The sequence below is a fragment of the Dioscorea cayenensis genome, chromosome 7, assembly GCF_009730915.1.
Source record: "Dioscorea cayenensis subsp. rotundata cultivar TDr96_F1 chromosome 7, TDr96_F1_v2_PseudoChromosome.rev07_lg8_w22 25.fasta, whole genome shotgun sequence".
Lineage (NCBI taxonomy): Eukaryota > Viridiplantae > Streptophyta > Magnoliopsida > Dioscoreales > Dioscoreaceae > Dioscorea > Dioscorea cayenensis.
The window spans coordinates 14,571,890-14,583,612 of record NC_052477.1 but is presented as its reverse complement, the minus strand read 5'-3'; the positions used below and the strand labels follow the sequence as shown (position 1 = coordinate 14,583,612).

At 37.0% G+C, this 11,723-nt stretch overlaps 1 protein-coding gene across 1 annotated transcript; it reads right to left on the bottom strand.

Moving 5' to 3' along the window:
* Positions 1-991: 991 nt before the first annotated feature.
* Positions 992-2,271, bottom strand: LOC120265751 (ARGOS-like protein). Its single transcript, XM_039273714.1, has 2 exons — positions 2,170-2,271; positions 992-2,065 (listed from the first exon to the last, which is right to left on the bottom strand). Exons 1-2 carry the CDS (start codon positions 2,205-2,207, stop codon positions 1,813-1,815), a joined length of 291 nt encoding a protein of 96 aa, XP_039129648.1. The 5' UTR covers positions 2,208-2,271; the 3' UTR covers positions 992-1,812.
* Between the last annotated feature and the right edge of the window lie 9,452 nt (positions 2,272-11,723).

Below are 11,723 nucleotides of genomic sequence, written 5' to 3'. Positions count from 1 at the left end.
CGCCCAAAAACCGTGACAAATAAACCATTCCAAAACCGGATAAACTCCGCGGGCACACCAACTGCGCAAAAATCGCGGACAAACCTAACCTCGACAAATCCCCAACCGTGCCAAAACACGTGACAAAAACTACCATGCTAAAACCGCGATAATACGACTGCGCTAAAAAACCGTCACAACCTATACCGTATCAAAAACCGTGATAAATCAACCGCGCTAATATCCGTGACCAAAACCGTGACGATAAACACCGTGCCAACAACCGTGCCAAAATATATCCCGTGCCAAAAACCGTGACAATCATTGTCACGGTCTATAAAATCGTGACAAAATTTGTGACGGTTTTTCTATACCGTGACAAATTATATTTGTCACGCATGCTATAGGCACGAATGAGATTCCGTGCCAAAAACCGTGCCAAAATCAATTTGTCACGGTTTTTAGACTCAAAACCGTGCCAAATTTACCGTGCCAAATTCCTGTTTTTCTTGTAGTGTACGGCTAACTTCAAATATAATATGAAGCATAAAAACAAGAAAAAATCCTGCCAATTCATTATTTTTAAATAACATTGGAATCTAAATATCATTTTTATACAATTCCTATCTATTATTTTTCTGGGAATGTAATTGTAACGTGGAGTTATACCTTCTATGAACCAAATGATCTTGTAAATGCACTGTTGTGCGACTAGAAAAATTGTAACGGTAAGGTAGTACAATTTTGAACTTGAACCTTTGGAAGAAATTGTCTCATCTAACTGATATAACCTGGACTGAGCTAGTCTAGGCAACCTATATACATATAAGCGAACGTATACATGCAGAAGGTATTTTCATCTAATTCTATTCGTGTTGTAGTATAGATATTACACTATAATAGTATGTGTCTACTTTTTAATCCAAAACTAAAATTTGACAAAATATAAATATATGAGGGTCAGGTGTGGGGTGTGTGTGTTGTGGTTTTTTAATGCGATAAGACCGAAACATTACAATATCTTCTATCAAATATGATACCTAGGAAATGCTAAATATTGTCACTTACATCAACCAAACAACCAAAGCCGGGGTTTATAAAAATCAGGTCATGTGACAGAACTCACTCTCTTGTTGTCGTAGCAGATGATGATTAGCTTCTCCAATTCCAAGCAAAACAAAGGATGCCATTAATTATGTTGGACTCATGGCCGCCTCTCTAACCCGCTAATTAATGTAGACGTACGTTCCGTGACCAAATCAAGCTCGGGCTACCAATTGGTGACGACTTGGTCCCCTTTTGGAAATTTCCTCACCTTTAGCAATTGGCATTATTTTATCTTTCTGTTCTGTTTCTTTTATTCAGATACCATGAACCTGATAGCCCGCCTGCCAACTTTCAACGTAACTTAATTTTTCTTTGTCTCTTCCTTTTCTCTTTCCCTATGCAACATGCTTTTCTAGGATGCTTGCTTTTCGAAGGATGCTTCTAGTTATGTTGATCAGCACACCTCCAACTAATCCTGTTAGCTTCACCAGATCATGTTCCCATGCGCTTGTTCATTCATTTGCTGCTTCATGCTTAGTTCTAAGGAACCTAAAGAAGTACAACTTATTAGATTGAGAATACTAATTACAAAGTGCGTCATTTGTTGCATCCTACATACATATATACTAGAAATGGATTGCAAAGAAGATGCAGAAGAGGTGACTAATTTTGAAAACTCAAACAAGTGATCTTTACACTCCGAGAACTCATTTTTCTAGTTTCCTTTTCTTTTAAACTTATCCAAGAAGAGAAAGCTCATGGTATGTGCAATAACGAAACATAAAATCATATGGGCGAAGTAAAAGCTGGGTTTGGAGAAGAGATGATGTTGACGTTGGAAGGAAGCAGTAGCAAGAAACTTAGCAGAACAAGGATGATGATCGGAATGAAGAGAAACAACGGAGGTGGCGGCGGCAAAGGAGGGAGGATTAGAGGAAGCAAAAGGAGAGCCACAGCCAACGCCGCAAGTAAACAAAGAGCCTTCCATCCAAAGTATCTCATCCTCACTTCTCTGTTGCCGACCTCCACCAAGATAATACTTACAAAAACGAAAACAGAATTAAAGTGAAGAGAAGAACAAGTTCACTAACAGTTGGATTCTCTGTATTCGGTCTTGCTATTTCAGCAACCTCAAAAACATACCTAACAAGGGAGGCATTGTATATTTTGACTATGCGCATGTCCAGGATAATATGAATTTACGCCACCAGCGCATAGGCTATGAGCTTTTAGATATGCATAAAGGATTGGGTTTTGAGTCCGATACATTAACACATCATGCAGACGCAATCAACATGGAATTTATCATTCAGGATAAGTACTGCAAGTGGGCTTTTGTTTGGTCTCTGACCCAATTAGTGCATGGTCAATTTTTTTACTGTTGATAATTATTCATTATCTGGGTAACAATCCTTGTTAATTGCTTGAGGTTATACTTACCAAAATTCATTGAAGTTTCCAAAGTTACCCATCGAGTAATCGTTCTTCAGAGTCATCAATTAAGCAATCATGATGTCAAACATGAATGATTTTTCTTTGAAAATTATAATTTTGAATGGTTCTTAAAGAAAAAGTTAGGTCCAACAAGAGCCATGTCGAATTCGGCTACCTGATAACTCAAAGTTGGAAAATTATGACTGAATTTTCATTCCTCCCACCATTTGCAGGCAACGAAATTATTTACAGTCTTGTTTTTACACGTAAAGTTCATTTTGAATTAGTATCCCATAAGCGAATTTTCCTTTGTGAAAAGAAATTTTCTTGCCAAGTTTCAAATTGCAAGGGAGACGAAATTCCGAGAATTGCAAGGGAGATGAAATTCCGAGCGCATTACAAAATTAAAAGACGCGCTAGGCCTCACTGACAGAGGGATCACAGAACGCGCATGAGAACCAATGACTGTACGGTCACTGCTGAATGTTTGGTATATAAAATATTTATATTATTAAATAAGTTTGTTCTATCAGTGCGGATGCAATGTATCTTCAATTTCAAACTAAAAAATTGATGTTATTTCCTTTTGGGCCTCCAATCAAGTGTTGTTGCTGTTGACCATCAACCTGACAAGACTAAGCACGTCCACCAGTGTCTCCTTTGCTCTACGGCTGCGCAAATGTCAGCCTTCTGTGGGAATTCAGACGCCAATATGTACATTTAGCTTGGCTATAAAGTTATTTAGCCCATAGTTAGATATATATATATAGATTCTTTCCTCTTATATAAAATTTAGACCGACCGTACATATATATATATATTCTTATTTCAATATTAAATTAATATTATTTTATAAATTATATTATACATGTAAAACAGAATTTATAATTAAATATTTTTCTTAAAAAATAAACTAATATTTATTAAAAAGACCATGGACACAAAAAAATAATAATAGACAAAAATAGGGCATAAACAAATTAAGAAGGGACAAATAGACAAAAGAGTACATAACATATGAAGAAGATAAACAAACATTTATTGGAGTTAGAAGAAGATCCTAACTACAACAGAAAAACAGAAACAAGGCTATGACACTAGTTTGATCATGTTAAATTAATAGGTCCAGCGGTGTGTGTCTCATGAGACGTGTCTGGAGGGGCATGGTCTGCTTGACTTAACAATGCATCATGGGCTAGTATCTGAAGAGGTCATGAAATTGAAGCTTCATTTGATCTTTAGGACAAACTCTTCCAACTTAGCTTTATTGCCTTTCTAAGATGCAAGAGTCCATGTAAGAAGCATGTGATTGATTTTAGCAATGATATTAAAGAATGGCAATACATGACATGGGATTATGCAGCTGTTACATTCCAACCAAATAGCCCAACGTATAAACATAATCATGAAGTTCCCTAAACCATAGAAATGAATGTCACTCTCACATCTCTAAAAGAACTAAGCCTTCTTAAGGGAGGCCGGCAATATAAGGGATGTTTAAAGAAAAACGGTAATTGTTCCTTATTTAGGACGGTAATTGTTCCTTATTTGGGACACAGATGGGTATTTTATGAGGAGATGGGTGACAATCTTTTCTACTAAATTCTAGAACACACATGTTAATGTGGAGATTCTATTACATTTGCTTTTAGCAAGGTTAACCATGGTAAAGATTTTGTTATCCCAAGCAAGCTAATTAAAGATTATGTTATTTTACGAAAGGTCACTTCCATAAGGTCTTTCATAGAAGATATCTGAGACCACCATTGTTTCGAAGATGATAGAAGGATTTGACAGTGAAGACTCTATCTTGGGGCTAAACTTTGTAGTACATCACTAGTAAAAAGTTTAAAATTATAGATCAATATAAGAGCGTTCGACCTAGAGAGGGATTGAGCTAGTCCTAAAATATTATTGAGTATATTACCATCTAGCAAGAGATCATGCCAAAAATGATGGATTTATTGTCTTTTATATATGACTACCACTATCTTGCTTAAAAGCAGGAAAACAACTGAGAATCTAATAAGTGTCTACATGTATATAATTTCATATATGTATTTTACGTACTTCTCATCTATTTTGATTAGAATGATGCCTGTTTTGTGCTTAATTTGGCATTACTTATTTTGTAGGTTTGAAAAGGCCATCAAGAGCCTAAAAGAATGTGTTTCGGGTTAATTTCAAGGCGAAATGGGTGAGTTTAGAAGAGTGGTATTATAGTAGTATTGTAAAGCCTCAATTTAGCCCGCATAGAACCCACATAGAAGCATTAGAAAGCCATGAGGGTGGCATACACCTCACATGGAGCCCACATGGAACCACCAAAAAGCTGTGCGATCATTATACAACCCACATGGAGGCCACATGATAATACCCGAGGGTATGCAGGCTCGAAGAGCTCACATGTAGGCTGTATGACACAGGAATGACCTCCATTACACCCCATATAGGCTCTAAGCTCGTCGGTGGTATAAGGCCTATATGGACTAGTGCACTATAAATATACTTGAAGAGGAGAAAGAAAAGAGCTTTCGGCAAGGCAAGAAGCAAAGGGAAACTCTTAGGGTTTTCACATACCAAGAGCAAGAATTAGAATATCCATCACCAAAATCACTCTGACCATTACTTGAAACGAACCTATACACAAGGGAACTGCATTTTAGGCAGATTAGGGATGACATCTTTTGTAATGCTTCAGAGATTTTCTCTTGTTCACTATCACTCATCTAGAGGGAGTTTACACTATAGATTCCTGATGCGGGCCGTATTGAGGAGATGGCATGCGCGTTCATGCGGAAGTGGGACTCGAAGTAATAAGGGTATTTTAGTAATTCGGCGGGCGGTGGAGTTTTTGGGTTTCTTGGGCCTAGTCTGATGGGAAACGGGCCAACGGACATAAGTCACGAGTTTGTTGCGCAAACTCGTGAGTCATGCATGATTTCGGCCAAATTCCATCATTTAGGCGTCGAATACTCTGATTTTGCTATTTTTAGTAATAATTGATTTCACTATTCTTTTGGCTAGAAATCTCTGATTTGTAAGCCGTTTATGGCGTTAACATTTATTTTGTTAACTCATTTATTTCTTGCCGGTATTTGAAAATTTACCATTTTTGGTATATTTTTGAATTATCTCCGTTTTAGGATTATTTTCATATCTTTGATTTTTCCTATTTAATGTAAGCCTATGCGCGAGAGTATGGGCAGTTTTTGTAATAGTTATTCTCTTGAGTAATAAAATTTACTCTCGTTTCCAATTCCTGGCTATCTTTGATCAACAGATTTTGAAGACTTGCACTGGGTATTCGTGCGCGAATCAACAGTTCGAGTATACTCTGCATCAGTTCCTTTGAGTTTTCATTTCTTTATTTTGTTAAAATTCCATTTATGTTGAACTAAAACAACCAAGGCCACCAGATGTGGGTAAACCTTGGGGTAAGCATGATGATGTTGGATGTTTGATCTTTTTCTACTTAATAAAATTGTTTGATTTGAGATTCAATATATTGTGCTCTGTATGCCTCAAGTTACATATGGAGATTGATAAGTGCTTGTGCGATACGAATGCGAAGCGTTCATTCCTTATGTTGAGCATTACTCTTCTCGGGTTTTTACACTAATATGTGTGTTTTTGCAAAGATGACCTGCATCGCAATGGCAGAAACCGTGAAACGAGGAGAATCCACTACAGGGCTTGTGGAAATTATCCACGGCTGTAGGAAATTCGAAAGACGCGTGGAGCATCCACCCCTGTAGTCGCTCGATTCAAATTTCTATTTAAAAGCCGATTTAGCCCCGATTTTGGTATTCTTTTTCTCCATCTTTTCCCCAACTTGAGAGAGGGCTTCGACTAGGGGTTTCGAGGGTATCGCTAAGGTTTTTGGAGAGGTTCTACTGGCTCGACATCGCTCGTTCCTTAGGAAGAAGGTTGGTAGGGGAGCCTGCGTTGAGGCGTATCCTATACCGGACGAGGGAGTCCTTGGACGATGAGTAGAGGACTTTCCACAAGACCATCGACACGATTATCGAGGAGGTTTCTTTATGGATTCATTGCTTTTACATTCTATTTCTTTGATTGTACTTAGCTCCATGGAGAGCGAAACCCCTAGTGGGTACTCGGGTATTGTGAACCCTAGGATGTATTTGTTTCTTTGAACCTCTTTATTATGTTTTCAATAAATTGATGCTTATTGTGAGTTCCAATCTTAAATGCTTGATTTTATGAACATTTCCCCTAGAGTGACACTAGGGTTGAGAGTTCTTGTTGGTAACCTTGTGAGAGAGTGACACACCACGAGCGTTAGACAAAGCTAGATTGGAGAGGGTTGAGAGGGTGAGTCGAGAGTCAGGGAGCGTCCCCTTCCTCCTGGGCGTGATAGATTCTACCTCCGTCTCCCGAGTTCTTTTGCGGCCATAATAGAGTGAATGGTCTAAGGGATGAACTTCACTCAGGGCTTAGTTGCGCGTGCAACGGAGTGAAGCGTTGAGGGTGATCTTAGTATCTAGGGCTCAATTGTGGTTAGGGACCTTCCACCGGACCAAAGGGTTAGGTCTATAATTAGGAAGAGATTTATCGCTTGGAACTCCCTAGAGCTCATTGCAACTCTCATGCAGAGTCAGGTGTTGAGATTGTTCGATTTCTCCTTCGGGACATGTATAGAGTTAGGCATAGTTGACCTTAGATTTAGGACTATGTAATTAAGGATTTCCATGACTCACCATTGCATTGATTAGGAAGCATAATAGAGGGTTCTTGAACTTGAAACAATTATCCTAGGTGGAGCATTATCCGGGTACCCCATATTTATCGATTGCCTTACCCCCTTCTTTACTTTTGCTCTCTTACTTGTTGCTTTTACTGTTGAGAATTGAATCATTATCACACTCATCATCATTGATCTTTTACATAGCTAAGAATCGAATTAAGTATTTTTATTCCCTACTCCCTGTGGATTCGATACCCGCTCACCAGGGATTATTACTTCGACAAACCCGTGCACTTGCGGGATATACGCAAGGGGACCTTGTCAGAGATCTCTGTAGTTTATTTCTAAATAGTACTTGGTGACATAGGATGCTCATGTGGGCTAGGTCATATATAGATTGAAAAGGGTTGCTTGTGTCAATACGCCAAGAGATTTGGGTATTGGTAGCCTTCGAACAATAAGTTTAAGCCTATATCAAGTTTAATCATATTTAGAGACCTCCTAGAGCATAGTGCAACTGTAAGATGGATTAATGAGAAAGAGATTCTAGTCAACACTTGTATGGGATTAGGGGTTAACCACCAAGAGATTTGGGGTTAATCTATTTTAGAGATCTTTAGGTCCAAACACTAGATGAAAATAACAGTTTACCCTAAGCAATTACACAGGAAACACCCACAAAATAGAAAGGAAATAACAAAATCAAGATATATAAGATTTACCAAGTAAACGAACGTGAATATACCTACGGACTTACCTAGGGACGTATAAATCCTAGGTAATCTATGGGAAATAACACGGGTGGTTCCTGCCTTAAAAATACATATGTATTACCTAAACAAAATTTATGTGGGTAATAGTTTTGTGGGTAATCCATGGGTAAACAGGGTGCATATAATGTACCCACAGATTACCTAAAGAAATTTGTTTGTGGGTACGGCTGTTGTGGGTAATCAGTGGGTAAACATGGTGCATATAATGTACCCACAGATTACCCAAGTAAAGTTGTTTGTGGGTAATCTGTGGGTAATTTAAATGTTGAATTTGACACTACGATGTCACCATTGAATTACCCAGACATATTATCTGTGTAACATGTTTGTGGGGATCCCTCGTTATTCAGAGATATAAATTTTGGTCCAAAATGTACCTAGGAATTACTAGAGAAAGTGCCATGGGTAAATAGATTGTGGGTAATCCTTGAATAATTTCTGTATGAAATTGGGAAAAATAGATTTTATTAATTTTCCAAACAATATGATTCTAGTTCAAGAATAATTAACTTGAGAATAATTCATGCAATTGAATAGAATAAAATTTTTGCAAATTGAATAGGTCAAGTTTAGTCGGGAAATTTAATTGATAGTTGTATTATGAACATAAAAATTATAAAAAAAATAACAAATAAATAAATAAATCCACATGTTTCTTAATAGTGTTAATTCATTCGTTTGGAAAGTGACCAAGCATGGACTTGTCAAGGTAGATATTTTTTCACAAAAAAAAAAAAATGGTATCCCCAAACAAATAGAAGGTTGTGATTGGTTTATAATATTGTAAAACAATTAAAAAAATTCTAATACCTAATTGGTGGAATACATAGGTGAGTTTTGACCTAAGGTGTGAAAGAAATGGGGTGGATTGAGATCGGATGGTGGAGGAGGAAGGGGGCCAATGAGAGGTTGATGGGGTTTGTTAGGCTTAGACAGTTAAGATCATGTGTTTAGTACAAGGCTAGGGATGGATGAGATCACATGTCAGGTTTGCTAACTTTACACAATCTCTTGAAAACCCTAGTGCCATTCTCTCATTCCCTTTTAACTCTTAATCAATCTGCAAAAAATGGCTTCACATAGAATCGTAACGCCGGCTACAAGAAGAACAAGATCGTATTCCCATCTCTCTCTCTCTCTTTCTCTGTGTGTGTGTGTGTGTGTGTAATCTTCATATTCATCTAGATCTTTATCTTTTGTTGTTTTTGGTTGTTGATTTAATGAATCCAATGAAAATTCACAAGTTGGGGGTCGGCACCGGCCTTACTTAGAGATCATTGTAGTCTGTCCCTATTGCAAGGATTTGATCGATTGGAAGCACAAGTATGTCTGTTGCATCTTTTCGTTAATTTTTTAGATTTTTGTTATATTTTTGGTTCTCTGTTTGATGTGTTTCGTGTGCTAGTATAGAAAGTAGATGCCTTTAGTGGAGCCTGCTAAATGGTCTAGCATCCATATCTCATTAGTAGCCCCAAGGTAATCCACATCCGTGGCCATTCTCTCATATTAAATTTCCCCTAAACTCTTGTGCTTGCATTTAGCTTTCAAGCTTAGATTTCTTTGTTCTTAGCTCAAGTTCAAATCATCTTTAGATTGTTAGTTTAAATAATAGGTGATGAGTGAGTAATAGTAATTATTTGCTTCCATGGAATATGATCCTCGCGTTGTCATGAGGTATTACTTGGCAACCTGTGCTCTTGCGGTCATCAGAATCCCTTGCCAGAAGAAATACTTTCTCTAAGGTAGTCTACAAAGAGATATCTAGATTGTTTAGAAATTGATGGTGAGACATAATATTCCTAAAAAAGAGGAAGATAATAGGTTTAAAGATAGGAAAGTCCTCAAGTCCACAAGCAGATACGATCAAGAGATCATCCACATAATGATGATGGCATATTTTACCCTAACACCTAAGTAGGACTCGAAGAAAACAGCCAAATACGAGCACATGGCTGAGCATATCATTAAGGGATTTGGCATTCAACATAAATAGAAGGGAGAAAGAGGGGATCAACTTATTTGATTAACGTTTCTAGTAGATAGATCCACATTAGGTGCCATTGACTATGACAATGACCTTGGAAAAGTTGAGGATAAATGAATCCAATTGATCCAACAGCTTGAAACACTGACGCATTAAGTATATCCTAAAGGAAATCTACCAAACCTTTCAAAAAATCTACCTTGAAAATAAAACCTTGGAGGTCATGCCTTTAGAGAGTGAATATAAACTCCTCATATACCTTTAATGAATACCAACTATGAGGAATCCACCAAAAAGTGATTACCTCACCTATTTAGTTAGCCAGAATCTTAGAAATAGCTTTGAATGATGAGTGAATGAGATAAATAGGCCAAACTTTAATTACATCTATTGTAGAAGGCCTCTTGAGGATCAAGATGATGTTTGCCTAATTAACTCTTTCCAGGTTAGCCTGATTGTTATTGGAATCTGCACAAGGATAGATGGGATCTTCCTTGAAGGAGGACCAATGCTTCACGAATAAACATATTAGGAAGCCATCATAACTAGGAGCTTTATCTATACCAAAATCCAAAAAAACTCTCCTACTCTCCTTAAGTAAGAAAGGAAGCTGCATATGGGATCAGTTCATAAGAGCTAATCATTTTTTTTTCAAACTGTAAGTGAATTTCTATTTCTTTATTTGGTATCATTATTGACTTTACCTATTTTAACATCGGGGGGTATCGGGGGGAGGGAATACTCAAACACTTGATATGATTAGATTGTGAACACATGGCATGATCCAGACCAATAGATAAAGTCAATTTTGAGTATGCAGCTAACCTCTTAGATGCAAGGTTAATTGACCATGTAACAAAGATTAAAATAAGAATTTTCAATGGTAGTGGAAGTTTCTTAGCCATTAAACGGGAAAAATGAACTTTTCCCAAAGCTAAAAAAAACTTTTAGTTATCTAATATAGAGGAAATTGAATCTTCAAAAATCTTAAGGGATGTACAAAAATATTATCATCTTTAAGGGAATGAAAAAGTAACACACTGGCTACTCTACGATCATAGACCAAAAAGACCTCATCTTTCTCACTCTTCTTCTATTCCTTTTCTTGCATAATTAGATCCTCATCTAAGTTATGCACCAGAGCCCCTTTTCTTCTCATCACTTGAGTACCTCTTTGTGTTAAATGGAAAAATCCATTGTGATACTAAGGAAAAAAAACTAGAGAAAATCTCATATAGAGAAAGTTAGTTGGAGTATAAGAATAAAATTGAGCAGAGGTGGGAGTTATTATCCTCTTGAGAGAAAATGGGCTACTATGATCCCTAGTATTGTCTTTCTTCTCTCTGAATCGTTAATCAAGATCCGTACTGATGATGAGGGAAAGACTAATTTTTATGTTAACTTCTTTTCAAAATCTTAAATATTGTTACTATACCTTTACTTCTTATTTATTCTTATTTCTCACAACCTTCTGCTTAACCCTTGGCAAATTTAGCAATATCAATATGTCAAGACCGAACCCATGATAGGTTTGTAACAACCATAGTGACAACCCTAGGAAGGATGAGCACCACCTTACCCTCAAACTATATCAAGGCATGGAGAAACTTGGTATCCCATTAGATATACATACATACATACATATATATATATATATATATACACATACATACTATAACAAACATGGTGTATCATCTAATTGCCAAGCAAAACATACCGTTTATGATAATAAAACAAATTGCTATACAAAGTTGTTACACAATGTTAAAGGTAGTCAACTAGTGGATCCATTCTTAGA

What these genes read in the sequence shown, in the direction of transcription:
- LOC120265751 (XM_039273714.1), bottom strand. Translation starts at nt 2,207, where the DNA reads ATGCGCATAGTCAAAATATACAATGCCTCCCTTGTTAG. An exon ending in TACAATGCCTCCCTTGTTAG is followed by an intron (nt 2,066 to 2,169) that starts GTATGTTTTTGA and finishes CGTTTTTGTAAG; the next exon opens with TATTATCTTGGTGGAGGTCG.